General features: G+C 60.4%; 1 protein-coding gene across 4 annotated transcripts in view; it reads left to right on the plus strand.

Annotated features, from left to right (window-relative positions):
* The window catches only part of RARA (retinoic acid receptor alpha), a 43,475-nt gene extending 26,279 nt beyond the window's left edge, over positions 1–17,196 (plus strand). For 2 of the 4 annotated variants that reach the window (XM_052657074.1, XM_052657073.1), the window contains exons 3-9: positions 8,572–8,720; positions 10,062–10,203; positions 12,112–12,272; positions 12,566–12,742; positions 13,955–14,159; positions 14,915–15,073; positions 15,646–17,196. In XM_052657074.1, coding sequence (XP_052513034.1) covers positions 8,572–8,720; positions 10,062–10,203; positions 12,112–12,272; positions 12,566–12,742; positions 13,955–14,159; positions 14,915–15,073; positions 15,646–15,863 — 1,211 coding nt within the window. In that variant the 3' untranslated portion in view covers positions 15,864–17,196. Of the gene's footprint in view, positions 1–2,853; positions 3,392–8,571; positions 8,721–10,061; positions 10,204–12,111; positions 12,273–12,565; positions 12,743–13,954; positions 14,160–14,914; positions 15,074–15,645 lie in introns of those variants that run through there. The other 2 variants (XM_052657076.1, XM_052657077.1) reach the window with 2 other exon arrangements.
* Positions 17,197–18,117: the final 921 nt, after the last annotated feature.

Raw genomic sequence — 18,117 nt, forward strand, 5'->3', positions numbered from 1 at the left:
GAAACCTTCATAGACGTTCCCTCTTCCTCTCTCTCTCTCCACCCCACCCCCCACCTCCTTTGAATGCCCGCAGGTCCTTATTTTTTCTTCTATAAAACTCATCTCTCTCCTACAAAGGGACTCCTCTCCACCTGATACCCACCGTGAGCTATAATCATTTGGGAGATCTCTTCCCGATCACCAGGTCTGCGGTGGCAGGGACAGTCCCTGATCCTTGAGCACCTCAAAGCTGCGAATGCAAGGCCTAGCACATAACTGGTGCCCTGGATCTGTGTCATTGGGAGGAAAGATACCAAGGGCCTTGGAAGCAATCTGCCCTCTTCCCCAGCAGTCTCATCCCCAGCCACGGCTTGCATCTGTGCTCTAGGTCCCAGCTTTCCTTCTGCAGCCCAGACACCTCACTTAGGTGAGACCTCACTTTGGAGCCCCACACCCACCTGTCCCCCAGCCCAGTAGACTTTGCTGCTTTGCAGTCCTGGAACTTTGCTGTAGCACAAGCCGCACACTGATTAGTTTCCTTTATTACCACTGGCGGGAGACCTGGGTTGGGAAGACCTGATCCCTGGGTTGGGAAGATATCCTGGAGAAGGGAAAGGCTACCCGCTCCAGTATTCTGGCCTGAACTGTATAGTCCATGGGGTCGCACAGAGTCGGACACGACTGGTTAGCTTTCACTCACTTATCACCACTGGCAGTTTCCTGGGCTGTGCTAACCTGTGTGCTGCCTGGACTGTTCTGACTGGTCTCTCTTGCCCTCCTGCCATCCATTCTCCACACAGCTTCACAAGGTTAAAGCTGATTTGTAACACTGTAAATCAGATCTTGCCTCTCCTCTGCTTGGAACCTTTCAGTGGTTTCTCCCTGCATTTGAGATAAAATTCAGCAAGCCCACCTGGTCTGGTCTCAGCCCACCTCTACGGTCTGGCCTTGTGCTCCTTTTCTTCTTGAGTTGTATATGCCATCTACTCTAGTCCCCTGATAGTTCCTTGAGTAAGCTCTCCGACTTTTATAACCCCAGGACCCTTGCATAGGCTCTTATCGGAACTCCACTCCTTCCTGCTCTTTGCCTAACTAATTTTTAAACTTCTACTTTTTCTTTAGGTCTCTGCTTTCACCCTCCAGCCTAAATTAGGTGCCCATATTAATTCTCCCTCAAGCTTGTTTTTTATGTGCTTACTTGTGTCATAATACCAGTTATCTCAGCTTGCAATTATATATATATGCAATAAAAAACATATATGTGTGATTATTTGCTAAATGGCTGTTTCACCATAAGGTCTAAAAAGGCAGGCTCCCCATGGTATCCACCTAGGAGGTGATCAGAAAATAGTTTTCTTTGCATTGGCTTGGCATGGTGGGAATATGGGCTCTGATGGTAGAAAGTTCAAATAATCTATATTAGCAGCGTGATCTTGGACAACCCATCTAACCTTGTTGAGAGCTTAGTTTCTTTATTTGTAAAACAGGAATAATAGTGTTTATCTCTTGGAGTGGCTGTGAGGATTACCTGACCACATAATTTAGAAATCTGGCTTTTAGAAGCATATCCTTGGGAAGCACGTAAATTCCTATCCCTTTATAGAAAGAGGAACTCGGCTGCAGGGCCAGAGCGGGCAATAAGATGTCTTCTTCTCCCAGGGCATCCCCCCACTTCCCTGGACCTACCCAACGTAGGCTTTTCTTCCAGTGAAACAGGCCTCCCGAGGGCTTCCGGGAGGAAGTGGTCAGCTGGAAGGCATCAGCCCCTCCTTTTCTCACTCCAGGGCTGGGCGGTACGGTGAGAGGCCCAGGGTGGTTCCGCCTCTGGGAGACACCCTGGGCGGGGCTTTGCTCGACGGAAGCACGCAAAGCGTGCAGGGAGAGCCCTCCTCAGCACGAGCATTTCTGCCAAAGCGCCGGAGCTGCCGCCTCGGGTTCCGTCGGGCGGGTGGCCGGAGTCACACATGATGTCACAGACAATGACACAAGCCGGGTGTTTCATTCTCACACGGTGCCCGAACCGCACAGTGTCACACCCGGGACACCCTGCAAGGCGCTCACACTTGGCCACAAGCACCCTGGCCCTTCGTCTCCGGCCGCCACTCCCGGCGTCTCCCGGAGAGCGGCCCAACCGGGCAGGGGGCTGGCGGGCGGGTGATGTCACGGGCAGCGGTGGGTGGGTCACCCGGAGGTGAGGCGCCGCCAGGCGAGTTCAGAGAGAGTTCAGCCGCATTGCATTAGGCAAATGAGGCCCGGGCTGGGTGGGGGGTGTGTTGGGGGAGGACACCGGACCACCCCCCTCCTCCCGCCTACCACCTCCCTCGCCGTAGCTTCGCCGGGCCCGGGACTGACCCAACCACGGGGGAGGCTGGGAGCCGGAACTGGGATGGGGGAGACGCCCGTCCCTCTTCCGTCCCGGTGGAGCCCCCTCCTCTCCCGGTACACAGCCTCCGTCCGTACTCCGCGCACTCCTGCTCTTGAGCCTTTTCCCCTTTCCGTCCGCTCTTCGGTCCTCCCCCTGCCCGGGCTCCCCGCAATCTCCTTCCACACCCCGCCTCTCCCTCTCAGTTCCCGGCTTGGCGTCCGCTGCAACCGGACCCGCTGGGAAAGGGTTAAGGCAGGGGCGGCGCCTGGACGGGACGGGGCGGAGGAAAGGGGGTGGGACCGCAGGGGACGGGGCGCGCAGCCCGGGGTGGGGGGACCTCGGCGCGCACCGCCGGAGACCGAGTGCCGGGCGCCCGCCCCGGGCCTGGTGGAGGCGGAGCCGCGCGGTCCCCACCTCATCCGAATCCTCGCCCGGGAGAAGCCCGGGAGCCCCGGGGTGGTGGGGAGGAGGAAGTGCTCGGTCACCCTCCGCCCCGCGCCGATCCCGCCCCCGGCCGGCGCGCTCGGGGAGCCGCGGGACGCTGCCTCGGACACCATGAGACTCGCGACGGGAGCCCCCTCGAGGTGAAGCTGCGGAGTTCCCGGGCCTCGGCCGGGCGTTCCCGAGGGCAGTCGGCGGACTCCCCTCCTCCCCCAGTACACACAACTTGCCTGCTTTCACCTGGGACTCGCAGGGCGGCCGGCCGATTTGGACGCGGGACTTCGGGCAGAAGGTGGCCCCCGGCCCGGGTCACCAGTCGGGGCGCGGGGGACGTGCCCCTCGCCCCCAGCAGCTCTTGGATGGCGCCGCCGACTGAGTGAGGGAGGCGGCGCGCAGGACTTCCCCGCCCGGACCTCTTGTATTCGCGGGGAAGATGTACGAGAGTGTGGACGTGGGGGGGCTCACCCCCACCCCCAATCCCTTCCTGGTGGTGGATTTTTATAACCAGAACCGGGCCTGTTTGCTTCCGGAGAAGGGGCTCCCTGCTCCCGGCCCCTACTCCACTCCGCTCCGGACTCCGCTTTGGAATGGCTCAAACCACTGTAGGTATTGGCCTCCCCCTCCTATTGTGGGAGCTGGGAGTGGGGGCGGACTGTGGGGCTTCCGCTGCTACTAGGGGGTGCGGACTGGGGACGTGGTGAGGTGGTCTTGCCTCTGACCCTTCACTTTCCCTTGACTCTCTTGCTGAACGTCGGGTGCCCTTGTTGGACAATTGGACTCCCCGCGAGTAACCCTGGGCGCTTATTTCTGTTGTGTTCCGACAGAGAAACTTTGGGGGGTCATCTTTTCAGGAAACGTTTGTTCGTCTCTCCTTCCACTTCTTGGAGGGGAAGTGAAGTCCCTATATCTCCTTGCTTGGAATCCAGTAGCTTCACAACTGAGTGGTCCTTTCTGCCATCCAGGAGGGTGGGGTGAAGGTCGTAGAGTGGGCTTGTCTGCTTCTCGGACGAGGGGCCTCCTCCTCTGATCCCACCCCTGCCAAAGCCTGGGGGACAGCCCCTCCTGGGCAGCAGCTGCTGCCCCCAGCTCTTGCCCTTGTGCCGTCTGGGTGGGTATCAGGGGAGCGCTCCGTGTCTTTGGTGTTGGCAGCGGGGTGCTGCAAGAAGGGGCAACTCCATCAGATACCCGCTGGCCACCCTACCCAACCCTTACACCTTGGGGCAGGCCACCTGTCCATCTAAGGGTTGCCTTGGTCCTGGATACTTGGCTGTACCAGGAATGGAGAGGGGAAGTTAATCTGGCGGGAAGGGTACCCCCTCCCCGTAATCCTGAAACGGTTTGTCCTCTGGAGGCTGAGGTTGATTTTCTGTGGGTCTGGAGCTCCTCTGGAAGCGAGGAATGTGTCCCCTCCCAACCCAGCGTGTCCTTTTGTTTCCCGGTTTTCACCTGGGGATGGGGGCAGGCGCTGGGCTGTCCCTACAAGGGCCGCCCATGATAATCCTGGAGTCCTGGCACCTCCTTTGCTGGCTGTCCCGTCTGGGTTCAGGCTTCTCTGGAAGGGAGGGGCTCTGTGCTTTGGCGGGAGCCGAGAGTGCCCGGGGTGCACACCTGGGCGTGTTTATACCCAGCTGTGAGGTAGTGTACCTGAGGGGGAGAACGGCGCTCAGGGGGTTATTGTTACTTGGCTCTGGTTTCGTCTTCTCTGGGCTCAGCTCTTCCCTGGGGCTTCTACCCCACTCCCGGACTGGCTGCCTCCCCTCCTGCCTGCCAGGGAGGAGGGGTGGAGTGGGTCTCTGGGGCCCTGGCGAGCTGCCGGAGGTTGAAGGGCAGTCCCCAACACCTTTGCGGTAGGAAGAGAGACCTGAGGTGGGGCGACGCCCATCTCTGCCCCGTCTTAGAGCCACCTCACCCCCAGCCTCTATCGTCCTGCCCCCTGACCTTTGCCTCTGGGGCAGATTGCCTGGTAGGCTGCAGACAGTGGGAGGGAGGGAGGGGTGTTCTTGGGTGGACTTTAGGGAGAAGGGGACAGGTGAGAAATGTGACATACACCAGGACCTTTCTTCCCATCCTCCCAGAACTGAAGGAAGGTGTCCCCCCTCCAGAGTGGGGTCACTGGGGGTATGGCTGCCGCAGTTGTTCCCTCCACAGTCTCGGCCGCCTTTGCCAGAGGTCTGGGGAGGAGCGAGGATCTGAGACCTTGGGCTCCAGCCCTTGGGGGCAGCTCAGCTCTTCCTGGCCCCAAACTGGCCAGACAAGGTCTGGGGGATCCTGGAGTCCAGCAGGCGATGGGGAAGTGGAGGACACGGGGCAGCATGGAGCCAGAGGCCTGGGCTGCCTTGTGCCTGTGGTCGGAGTGTGGGTGTGTGGCAGTGGGCTCAGCCCCCAAGGCTGTGTAGGCTGGGAGGGGGGCTCTGGGGGTGGTGACCTGAGCGAGTCTAGAGCACATGGGGTCATTACCCAACCCACCAGTGTGTCCTTTGATGACGGGAGCCCTCAGGGCCCTGTCCACCAAATTCTCCTTTCCCTCCTGCCACCTCCACCAACGGTGGGAAGAAACAGCAGGTGGGCTGTGGGAGGAGACCTTCCGACCCTTCAGGACCCTGGGGACCTTGCCTCCCTCGCCAGAGCCCCCGATTTGGGGCGCCAGAGGATAAGGGGTACAGAGGAAGTGGGTCTCCATCTGTCCCCCACCAATCTCGCCGCTCATGCCTCCGCCCGCTCCCAGACGTCCAAGAATGTGAAGCACGTGGATGCCCTTAGTGGGGGGAGGGGGAGAGATGGTTATCGGCGGCCGCTGGGTAGGGGCCTTCTTCCGCCCCGGCCGCAGCGCTGCACCCAGAGCCACCCCCACCCTCCTCCGGGGTGGAGGCAGGGCGGGGCCCAGCGCCCGGCGCCCCCTCCTCGGCCCTCCCCGGGGGCTGCGAGGGGAGCTGCAGAGAACCGGGCGCCAGCTGGATTGGGAGGGGAGCCGCTGGCCGGGGGCCCGGCTGATTTCCTGCTGATCTCCTCCAGGAAACCGGCCCCTTGTGCGCCTGCGAGGGGCTCTGGGGCGCGGGGGACTCCGGAGCCCTCTGCGCCTCCTGCCCGGCCGCAGCCCGGCGGGGCCGGGGGCGGGGCAGCCCGGCAGCGCGGGCGGGAGGGGACGCCTGGCTTCCTGGGCCGGTGCCAGCCCCCCGCCAGGCGCTGGAACTTTGAGCCCGAGAAGGCGTGGTGCTTCTCCCGTGCCGTCCTTCTGCGGGAAGAGGAGAGGTCTATGTGCTGGGGCCTCTGGGGAGAGGCCAGGTCGTGGCAGTCCTTACTGCCCCAGGTGTGCAGAGTTCAGGCTAACTTTTGCAGAAGGTGGGAGGATCCCAGAGTGTCCCTTGTTCCTCTGAGGCTGCTGGCTGCATTCTGGGGAGGTGGGGACTGGGCCGGGGCTCTGGGTTCAAAGGGCACAGTGGGAAACCTCAGAGCTGTTACCTGGTTGACAGGTGGGGGTGTGCTGGGGGTGGGGGGGGGGTGCAGAGCAGAGTTCCGGCCCCAGAGGCAGCCGGCTGCTATGGGGTGGGCCGAAAGGAGGCCTCACTGAAACCAAACTGTACCCCCACCTTGGGTCATCTTGCCCCCACCCCCCATCCTGCCAAAAAGCACAGTTTAAAAAAGCACATCTTCCAGTTTCATTAACAGCCTTTGGACTTGGCCTTAGCTCCAAATTTCTACAAGCCTTTGGCCCTCCAGTCAGTCCCTGGCCTCAGAGCTGTCTGTCCTTCACCCGGGCACCCCCTGTGCGTCCATGCCCCTCCCCTCTCTCGAGCCCACTCTGAACCCAGAGCTCCCTCTGTCCTTTCTCCCCCTGCCTTCTGGTCCATTGGAGAGGTTTGAGACTTGGGGGAGGTGGGCCCAGGGCAAAGACTGGATAGGAGCGGATGGGAGGGGGGTAGGTCAGTGCCTCCAGCCTCTGCTTATTGGGTCCCCTGCTTGTTGGAATGCTGACGGATTCTAGGCCACGGTCCCCCCCACATCCCCTTGTCCTTGACAACCCCACCCCCCACTAGTCTGGATTGTCTATTGTTACTCCTTTTACGTCTTGGAAAAAGTTAGCACAACAAAGGGCTTCTTTGTCGCTCACCCCTCTGCCTCCTGGCCTCACCCAGGCCCCCCAACCCTGCTCCCCCACAGCAGCTGTTCTCAGGCCTCTCGCCTGTCTGATTTGCTTGTCTGGCCTCCGGGAGAGTGAGGTGGGGGAAAACCAGGCCAGGACAGTTCGATTTGGGGTGAGGAGCAGAGTAGTGGAGGAGGGTCAGCAGAGGCTGGATCTCTGGGGGTGTGCTGTGAGCATCCACTGACCCTTTGCTGCAGGCTGCTCTCCGGGCACGGACAGGGACGCAGGGCCATAGCAGTGCTGGTCAGCGGGCTGACCAGGGAAGTGGTGCCCGGGCCCAACTAAGAGCCAGGAAAGCCTTGCCAAGGTTGTTGGCCTGGTTCCCTGTCATCGGCCGCCTGGCAGTCTCTGGTTGTGTCTGCAGGTAAGGGGGGAGGGTGGTAGCCTGCAGCTTGCCAGCCCCCCATCTGAGTGCTGCTTTTCTCTGTGCTTGGATTTTGGGGCCACATGAGCCCACTGTGAGATGCTATGAGGTGCTTGGGCTGGAACTCTGGGCCCTTCTGAATTCCAGAACCTCGTGTGCTGGGGTTTGGGGTGAGGCTAGGTAGGAGTCTGGGGTGTGGGAGGAGGTAGGGATCTATCTACTCAGGGAGGCATCCTTGGCCCTGGACCAGTGGACTTGGCAAAGGCCTCAGGAGGCTGCCACTGGCCCCTTGGGAATCTGGGGGTGGCCGGGTCACAGTTCCCATCCAGTACAGTGCACCCGGAGCTGCCCTTGCTTGAGGCACAGACAGCCCCCACCTAGCCCAGCCCTGTTCTGCCTGGGTGATGGGCATGGGGCCAGGCACTGGGGAGGATTCCGCTAGTGGGGGCTGCCCCTGCTGGCGGGGTCACCCTCCTGGCTGCCCTCTTGGAGCTGAATAACAAGAGGGGAGGGGGACAGTAACCCGGACATACTATGGACTCTATGGCCAGACAGACAGAGCATTGATGGGAACAGACCCCCTTTGTCATGCTTTCCCCCCAGCCAGGGTGCACTCAGAGCCATGGGCTTCCGGGGCCCACAGGGACTCTTCCCCCGTCTCCACGGGGTCCCCCTGCTTCTCTGAGGGAGTCCGTGCCTGCTGTGCCCCAGTGTTCCTGACTCTGCACCAGGCCTTGGATCCCTGGCCAGGGGATTGCTTGGGCGGAGGAGGGGCTGTCGCTGCTGGTAGTGGGGGTGGAGAGGGGAGCGGAAGCAGAGGGGTAGGGGAGTGGCCAACTTTGAATATCCTGTTGACCCCAGTTTCCTCTGCCCCCAGCTTCTGTCCTGGCCCCTCCCTCCTTCAGGCCTTAACCCCTTCCTCACCTGGGGGAGGTGGGACTGGGTGTGGGGGGGAGCCAGGGCTGTGGACCCAGGCTGACACCTACACCTGGCACCTACTCAGTATAGTCACATCCACCTACGAATCTGATGGTTTATTATGTGATGTTTCTGGTTTTGAAGGTGGGGTCCTGGGAAACTAGGCAGGACTGATGGGGTGCTGGAGGCGTCATTGGCAGTCTGGCTGGGGGAGTGCCAACTTTCCCAAGACTGCCCCTGCCCCAGATTGACATCTGGCAGCCCTGGGGCAGCTGGGAGAGGCTCCTGGACAAGACCTGGAGGCCAGGTGTGCGCCGTGCTGAGGGTGGTGGCCTGGTTCTCTAACCGCCCTTCTCTTTCTAGCCATCGAGACCCAGAGCAGCAGTTCCGAAGAGATCGTGCCCAGCCCCCCCTCGCCGCCTCCCCTCCCCCGCATCTACAAGCCTTGCTTTGTCTGTCAAGACAAATCCTCAGGCTACCACTATGGGGTCAGCGCCTGTGAGGGTTGCAAGGTGAGTCCAGGGGGTCGTGGGGAAGGACAGTCCTGATTAGATAAGTGGGATGTTCCCACTGCTGGGTATGGGGACTGTACTGGTAGTGGTGAATGTGGGGGGTGTCCCTAAAGCTGCTGCTCTAACTTCTGTGCGGAAGGTGGCAGCAGCCTTGGAGTAGAGGAAGCCTTCAGCAGGACCTCCTTACCATAGATGAGCAGGGGTCTCCCAAACCGGAGGTCCTCCTCCAGCCCTGACTCTGCCCCCAGCATCTCCATCCTCCAGCTGGCAGGGCTCACACCCGCTCTGCTCCCGCTGCCCGCGTTGCCATGGTGAACTGGCTGCCGACTGGCTCTTGGCTGGGGACCCAGGAGGCCTGCCCCTGGTGGCCTGCCCGCACCTCACCATGGCAGCCTGGCAGGAGGCCGTCAGGAGCAGGCGCCTTGCCTTGGCCTCTCCTTCAGGTGCCCGGGCTGGGGCTCCCCAGCGTCTGGCCGGATTTCCATGTGCCCACATTAGGCTCCAGGGTGCAGACGGGACTGCCACCTTTCCGGAAGCTGTGGGCATGACCTTCCTGCTTCCTCTACCCAGGGCTTGAGTCTCTGTATACCTGTTTCTTCCCCAGGGATTGGGGATCAGAAGCTGCACAGCTTTGGGGCTTGGGGCCCTACGGCTCCCCCTCAGTGTGGAGTGGCCACGAGGTGTGGGGCAGAGGTCAAGGGCAAAAAGCACAAGGCCTTGGACTCTCTGTATCTGTCTGTCCTGTCCAGACCAGCTGTTCGTGGTCTGCCCTGGTCAGGTGTCTGTCCATCTCTCTGTTAGCCCACATGGGCAGCCTCTGACCAACCTAGTCACCCTGTGACCTGTGCTCATCTGCCTGGTTAGTGAACATGTGTATTGCTGCCTTGCCCGTGAGCACTCATGTCTCCACCTGTCAGGCCAGGCCAGCCTGTGTGTGTATCTCTCTGGCCCCTCCTGCTTGTCTTCTTTTCTTGCACTCCGAGCCCAGGGCTGTGGGTTCTAGAGCTCTGTCTCTCTCCCATCTAGCCCCGTCTGCCCCTTTTCCTGACCCACCAGCAGCCTGCGGTCCCCTTCCCCAGGGTGAGGAAGCCAGGTCTATGTGCGCAGGGTGGGGGAAGCCCCCTCCCCATCCCAGTGTGGAGGCAGCAGATGCTCAGATTCTTCCCGGGGTATCCTTGTAGGTGTACCCTTCTCCCCGTCTTATCTGGCCTTATCGGGTAGGGGATGGTCAAAGGCTTGGGGACAGTAGTCGCCTGACCCTCAGCCCTCGAACTGAGGCTATAGGCCAGCACTGCTCGACTGTGGGTGTGACTGACCTGACTCCCTGCTCTCTATACCCAGGGCTTCTTCCGCCGCAGCATCCAGAAGAACATGGTGTACACGTGTCACCGGGACAAGAACTGCATCATCAACAAGGTGACCCGGAACCGTTGCCAGTACTGTCGGCTGCAGAAGTGCTTCGAAGTGGGCATGTCCAAGGAGTGTGAGTGCCACTGACGGGGCTGTGCCGTGCACTGGGCAGGGTGTGAGCTCCTGGCCCCTAAAGCCAGAGGAGCAGGGGCATGTGGATGAACGTGTGGGTGTAAATGGACCTTACCGTGATGCGGTGCCTTGACTCATGGTTGAGGACAGTTCATGTATAGCTGCACGGACCTGTCTGTCTCACCATCTGTGTGTCCATGGGTGGACAGCCCTTCCTGTTCGTGTGAGCCGGGCTGTGTGGGCTTGCTCACGTGTGTGCACGTGTCTGCCCCTGCCAGCTTGCTTCCAGGCTCTGACTGGCTTTGGGGCTGGGCTCAGAAGCATCCCGGAGTCCCCCCACCCTGATCGTGCATCTGAGGACAGGGGTGCTGCTGGGTATTTGTGTGCATGTGTTGGGGGTTGCTGCAGGCACCGGGATCTAAGAGCCTTTGTCTGGTGGAGCCTGGGACCTGGAGTTGGAGGAGCGAATTGGGACTTCTCTAGTCCCAGAGGAATGGGGGTTTCCAGTTTGGGCTCAGCTGAGGCCCGATGGAGGGAAAGAAGGAGGGCTGGACAGGGAGACCCTCTTGTGTTGAATCATGGGTGTTGCCTTGGTGACCGGTGATTGATGATGTCAGAGATAAATGACGCTGACAGACGCCTCCTTGTCTGCGTGGCCGTTGCCATGGAGCCCGAGCCTTGGGGGAAGGGGTGGGGGAGGGGGCGCAGGACCCTCTAGCCCTTTGTGGGCAGGGCAGTGGAAGAAGGAAGTGGGGAGGGGACATGGTTGGGGGACAGGAGTAGAGGGACCCTGAAGTACCCGGCCACCTCCTGCCTCAGGAGGAAAGGGCTGTGTTGTTCTGCAGCATAGGAAGTGGTGGCTCCACGCTGCGGAGCGGGAGACAACTTGGGACCTGCAGACCTGGGACCCTTCTCTGCAGGCCCAGCACCTCCTCCTCCTCCTGCTTCTGCCACCTTCGGATCCCAGAGCTTTTCATGGCAGGGGGACCAGGGTGGGGCCCCCTCTCCCTCCCACTGCCAACTCCCCCTTCCCCTCCCTCCACCTCCTCCCTGGCTGCTCTGTGCCCCGGAGCTGAGCAGCTGCCATTTCAATAGAATTAAAGCTTCCGAATGATAAACGTCTTGTCACAGCTGCAATTTTCTCTTCCCAAATTATCCCCCCTCTCTCCCTCTCCCGCTCCCTTCTCTCCCTTGCACTTTATTGAATTTGCAGAATCGACATGAGTGATCTCCAAATTATGCCAGCTCCCCCACCACCCTGCTACCCCCTCCCTGGGTCCCCCACCCCCCACCCTCTCTTCCTCCAGCGTCAGCAGCCGCCACCACTGGCCCCGTGAGTGATTGTGTGTCTGGGATAATCGGCTGGTAACGACCCCATCGCTTCTTTAAAGCCGAGTGGTGTGTGCGGCTCAGCGCCCCCGGCGATTTGTCAGCTCCCCCGGCTAATGGGCCGAGAGAGTCTCCCACCCGGCCCCCTACTCTCAGGCTGGGGAGCCCTACTCCGTGTCTGCCTGCCCAGGGAGCTGCTCTGAGCCCATCCCGAGCACTGCCAGGAGGGCCGGGGGCAGGGAGGCTGGGAGCACAGACCTGGGACACCTGCACATGGGCTTTCACCCTGGAGAGTGAGCTGGAGCAGACGCCGGGAGAGCGAGCTGGTCTGGGGCACGCATGCTGTGGTCACAGGCCCTGGGGCAGGCCTCAGCGTGAGGGCCGGGTGGGCACCGCAGCGGGGGGCCAAGGGACCGGCTGTGTGGATGTCCCGCCTGCCTGTGCACTCACGTGTGTGTGCACTTCTGTGCAATGACAGCTCTTAGTCTGGTCGGAGGAGCTTGGGCTGGGGTTGGACGGCTGGGGGGATGGACCACTGACCCCACCTGCCCTCTCACTGTGCGGCCTGGGCCCTCCACAGCCGTGAGAAATGACCGGAACAAGAAGAAGAAGGAGGTGCCCAAGCCCGAGTGCTCCGAGAGCTACACGTTGACACCGGAGGTGGGGGAGCTCATCGAGAAGGTGCGCAAAGCGCATCAGGAGACCTTCCCTGCGCTCTGCCAACTGGGCAAATACACTACGGTATGGCCCACTCCCCCCCAACCTCATACCCCTCCAGCTTTCAGGCCTGCCCCTCCCCCCAGCTGGGCAAATACACTTCGGTACAGTCCCCCAGGGGCATGCCTGCTTCTTCCAGGCCTGCCCCTCCGCAGCCCTGCTTGGGCTGCCTTGTCTGCCCCTTCCCCGCCTCTCAGGAAGTGAAGGCCAGTAGAGGGCAGGCCTGTGGGGCGGGGCAGGTAGAGCCAGGCCCAGAAGGGTGCCACCAGGGGAAGGCCCTCACTTTCCTCCCCCCGCCCCCCCCCCCATCCGCCCAGAACAACAGCTCAGAACAGCGTGTCTCCCTGGACATTGACCTCTGGGACAAGTTCAGTGAACTCTCCACCAAGTGCATCATTAAGACTGTGGAGTTCGCCAAGCAACTGCCCGGCTTCACCACCCTCACCATTGCGGACCAGATCACCCTCCTCAAGGCTGCCTGCCTGGACATCCTGGTGAGGGTCTGCACCTTGCCCACCTAGGCACTGCCCCCTGTGTTCTTGGAGGATGTCCTGCCGCTCAAATAAGCACCTTCCTAAAAATCCGTCTGGAGTCAACCTGTCCAAAGGCCCACCCACCCAAACAGCCACCTTTGCTCTCCCCCGCATGTCGACCTGTCTGCTTAGCCACCCAGCAGCCGGGTGTGTACCCATTCACCTGTACGCTCATTCATCCATCCTCAGCCCATCTTTGATTCAGTGCTTCCGTCCAGCCACCCATCTTCCCGTCTATTCAGTCTAATAAAGGTTCACCTGGGACCCTGTGTGGCCAGGCCTTGAACTGGGTGTCAGAACAGAGGTGAACACACCACTGTCCCCTCTCAAGAATTTTCCATTGGTGGAGGCAACAGATAGGTAAACAGAGATTGCAAAACTGTGATAAGTGCTGGCTGCAGATGGGGGAGAGCTGTCCCCTCCCTGCAAGACAGAGAGCCGCACTGCTGGGCCCGAGGGAAGAGCCCCAGAGGAGGTAGCCTCTAGAGGTGTGTAGAGCGGTATGTGAAAGGCCTGCTGGTGTGGGACCAGTGGGATTCAGGGGCCTGCAGGGCATTTGGTGGGGCCAGAGGGTAGGCTGGACTTGAGGCAGGATGAGGGCGGATGAGACTGTCAAATCCAAGGCAGGAGGGAGGCTTGTCCTCCCTGTCTTCCTCAGCCCTCCTGTTCCCTCCTGGCGACCTCCAAGGGCGGGAACCTGGGGTGTGACCAGGCTGCTGCTCCTGGTGGAAGGGAGATGCAAGAGGCAGGGTCAGGGTTTGAGAGAGCTGAAGATGAGGTGCATTTACTGAGCTCTTGTTCTGTACCCAGCCCTGGGAACCATAGACCGAAATCCCCTTTGGTTTGGGCCTTCCTGGAAATGTTTTGTCTCCCTCTTAATTCTCTGTGTGGAGGCAGGATGCTGTAGATTTGCACTGTCTAATACAGTAGCTGCTGGCCATGTATGGCTGTTTTAAATTGAAATTAATTAAAATTAAATTCAGTTTCTCAGTTGCACTCAGCATGTCTCAAGTGCCCAGCGGTCACCAGTGTGACTGGTGGCTACTGTGTTGCACAGAAGGTTCTGTAGAACCGCAGTGGTCTGGCTGCCGGCCAGGTGGTCCTGGGGGGGATGCTGGTGCCGGAAGTGCTGGCAGATGTGAGTTCCTGAACTCGAGAACCCTCTGCACCCAGATCCTGCGGATCTGCACGCGGTACACGCCCGAGCAGGACACAATGACCTTCTCGGACGGGCTGACCCTGAACCGGACCCAGATGCACAACGCCGGCTTTGGCCCACTCACGGACCTGGTCTTCGCCTTCGCCAACCAGCTGCTGCCCCTGGAGATGGATGACGCTGAGACTGGGTTGCTCAGCGCCATCTGCCTCATCTGTGGAGGTGGGCAGGGGCCCTGGGTCTGGGGGTCAGGCTCAGGGGTGGTGGTGTGGCTTGCGGAGCCTCTCCCAGGGAGAAGCTGGGGGATCATTTGATCAGAAAGGCACCTGTCAGACAGGAAACTGAGTCCCAGTGGAGCAGGGTCTGGTCTGTGGCCACAGGGCAAGGGAACAGTGATGGAGACCTGAGCTCTGGTTCCCTATTTCCAGGCAGCGCTCCTTACAGGGGGCTTAAGAGTGAGGACTTGGAGGTCAGACCACTCAGGTTCAAATCCTGGCCAACATGTGACCTTCAGCAGGGTCGCTGAACTTCTCTGAGCCTCCATTTCTGTAAAATGGGGGCAGTAATGGTCTCCACTTCATAAAGTTGATGGGAGGATTAGGAGGTAATAAATAAGGCACAGTGAGCCCAGAGTAAGACCCAGGAAATGTTGGGTGCTGTTACTATTTTATTGACATGAGTGCTGCCATATTGGGCTGGTGTCCAGAATAACCAGCAGGAGTGGGAGACCTACCTCTACTTAAAGATGGCACTGCCTGTGTTTAGGGGTGTGGGCTCTCAGGGTGAGCTTTGGGACACCCTTGTCCCCAGCTCCTCTTTGCTCACATTTGAGAGCCTCTTAGGGCCTCTCTGTGTGGGGAGGCCTGGGGAGCAACAATATTCGGCCTGTGGCCTGGACAGGGGCGCCCCCTGGTGGTCACGAAGGGGCCCGCAGCTGTGCTCCTCACCGGACTGAGCGGGCTTCTCTGCTTCTTCAGACCGGCAGGACCTGGAGCAGCCAGACAGGGTGGACATGCTCCAGGAGCCGCTGCTTGAGGCACTGAAGGTCTATGTGCGGAAACGGAGGCCCAGCCGCCCACACATGTTCCCCAAGATGCTGATGAAGATCACAGACCTCCGGAGCATCAGTGCTAAGGGTGAGGCTCTCTCCCTGTGTGTCTGCCATCCATGTCCAGAGTCAGGCCTCCTGCATCTGAGCCAGTACCCCACATCTTTGTGCCCATGTGATGCCCCACTTACCTGGACCCCACCGTGCCCAGGTGACCTCCCTGCCTGTGAGCCCCAAGGTGGCAGTGTCGTCTTGGCATGCTAGTTTAGGGCATGGCTCTGGAACCAGACCATTGTGTCCTTGAGCAGGTCACACGACGGCTCTGAGCCTCAGTTACCCATCTGCAGAGCAGGGATAACATTTACAGAGTTGTCTTGAGATGTCAGTAGGAGAGTCAGCAGCACGTAGGAAGGGCCTGGCATCAAGCCCAGTGACCCCAGAGCCAGAGTTGGGAGCCACTTTGCCCTGCTGCCCTTCAGCTGTGGGGGCTGAGGAGAGCTGGCTTAGGTCAGAAAACTGAGCGCAGGGTTCGGTGTGTGGCGGGAGCTGATGCTGGTACTGTGGATCCTCCTACCCCTTACATGCTCCCTCCTGGGGCCAGGCTTGTGTGCAGGGCCAGAGGAGCAGGGTGGGCGCACTGACCGTTCTCCTCTCCTGCAGGGGCTGAGCGGGTGATCACGCTGAAGATGGAGATTCCGGGCTCCATGCCACCTCTCATCCAGGAAATGCTGGAGAACTCAGAGGGCCTGGACACTCTGAGCGGACAAGCGGGGAGTGGGGGGCGGGATGGGGGCGGCCTGGCTGCCCCGCCTGGCAGCTGTAGCCCCAGCCTCAGCCCCAGCTCGAACAGAAGCAGCCCGGCCACCCACTCCCCGTGACTGCCCTTGCCCCGTGGACACAGCCCTCACCCCGTGCCCTGGCTTTTGTCTGCCTTTCTACCAACCATGCAACCCCCGCCAGCCCTGCGCCCCACCTGTCCTCCCTTGCCCGGGGGACTGGAGGGAGGAGGTGGCAGCGACTCTTCAGACAGAGACCCGGGCCTGCGTTGGACTGCCCTCTCCTGGAGCCTGGGCTGACGTCAGGGGCGTGGCCGTGGACTGAGTGAGGACCACTGGTCCCAGGCCTTGGGATGGGGCCTGGGGGCTTCGTGTTCATCAAGACACCCTTCTGCCCACCTCGCCACATCTTCATCACCAGCAAATGCCAGGACCTGGCTCCCCCATCCTCAGAACTCTCAAGCCATTGCCCCCCGGTTGGGGAACCCCCCCCTGCCTTGGTTGGTGACAGAGGGGGTGGGCCAGGGGTGGGGGAATCCCCTGTACATACTTTGCCATACCAACCCCCAGGTATTAATTCTCGCTGGTTTTGTTTTTATTTTAATTTTTTTTTCTGGTTTTGATTTTTTTAAATAAGAATTTTCATTTTAAGCACATTTATACTGAAGTGTGCTGTGTATTGGGGGGGAGCTGGATTCAGAGCTGGGGGGGGGTGGGCCCTGGGGGAGGGGAGTGGCTTGAAAGGGGCTTCCCCTCTCTCTCCAAGTCCCTGTGCCCCCCAAGGCCCCCTCCCCAGCCATTTCCTCCTCAGTCTTCTCTTTAAAACTGTGAAGTACTAACTTTCCAAGGCCTGCCCTCTCCTCTCTCTCTGCCTAACCACTGGGCAAGGACAGTTTCCCGGCAACCCCTGGAAGGAGTGGCTCACCCCCGAGACAGGGCTGAGGGCAGAGCACCGGGGCCTCAGGACCTCCAGGCATGTGTCTCTCTGCCCTGTGTCCTCGGCGTAGCTGCTTCCCCATCAGAACCCACGTCACCGAAGCCCTCCAGCGCTCCCCTCCACGTGAAGGGGCTGGCCAGGGGGTCCAAGCTCCCCTGCCCTCCAGCCTCATGGCCACCAGCACCGCCCACAGGGCCCCCAGACACACACACACACGCACACACACACAGTGGACAGACAGGCCGACAGACACGGGGCCTGAGTTCCTCCATTTCCCTGGCCTGCCCCCCACCGCACACCCGTGCCCCCTTCTTGCCCCGCAGGACGGGCCTACAGGGGGTCCCCTCACGTCACCCCTGCTCCCCCGGGGCTGGGGGAGCTGGCTCTGCCCTGCTCTCCTTGCCCCGGGGTTGGGGGTCTCATCCCCCCCAGAGCCCGCTGGTGCACCTGTTACTGTTGGACTTGCCACTGAGATCTACTGGATAAAGAATAAAGTTATATTTATTCTACACATGCCTCAGAGCCTCGCTGCCTCGCCGCCTTCTTTCGGTGTCCGGGCAGGGACTGGGGCCCAAGCTGCCTTCGGGACCTGCCTTGCTGTGCTCAGAGCTCTGGAAACACCGGAAGGAGACAGGCCTGCCCTTAGGAAGCCCTTGGTCTAGGGGTCTCAGCCTGTCAGGGACCCATGTAGAGAGGCAGGAGGGAGAGAGAGAGAGACTGCCTCAGCCTTCAGGGAGTCCCCAGCCGGAGAGAGAAAGCCACCTCAGCTCTCTGAGAGTCCCTAGCCCTTGAGAAGCTGGCGCTTGAGTCAGAGTCATTTAGTGGCAGAGTTCTATCTTTAGTGACCGCCGATGACCTTCACAGCAAGAGTGGCAGTTGGCCCGGGGGGCTTGGGTCAGGGGCTTGCTCATTGCAATCTAAGACCTTAGGATTGGGATGGAACCTGGGAGGCCGGCCCACTTGTTCTTCCACCTCCAGGAAGAACTGTCCCTCTCTCACCCGTAACGTCATCTCTGTGGGCAGGAGGTACAGGGGACAGGCAGGTGGCAGGGCCCCTGGATGCTCCTGATGGAGAGGATGGAGTGTGACAGGCCTTGGGCGTCCTTAGAAACCAGTTTTAACTCCCTCACACTAGACATCGAGGTCCAGAGAGGGCAGTGCCCTTGCCCAGGGTCACCCGACAAGCAAGTGGCAGATGAGGGAACAGCAGTAAGGGATCCTGTCACCTCATGGCCAATAGATGGGGGAAAAAGTGGAAACTGACAGGTTTGATTTTACTGGGCTCCAAAGTCACTCTGGACAGTGACTGCAGCCATGAAATGAAAAGACACTTGCTCTTTGGAAGAAAAGTATGACAAACCTAGACAGTGTATTGAAAAGCAGAGACATCACTTTGTGGACAAAGGTCTGTGTAGTCAA

The sequence above is a fragment of the Budorcas taxicolor genome, chromosome 19 (genome assembly GCF_023091745.1).
Source record: "Budorcas taxicolor isolate Tak-1 chromosome 19, Takin1.1, whole genome shotgun sequence".
In the NCBI taxonomy this organism is placed as follows: Eukaryota; Metazoa; Chordata; class Mammalia; order Artiodactyla; family Bovidae; genus Budorcas; species Budorcas taxicolor.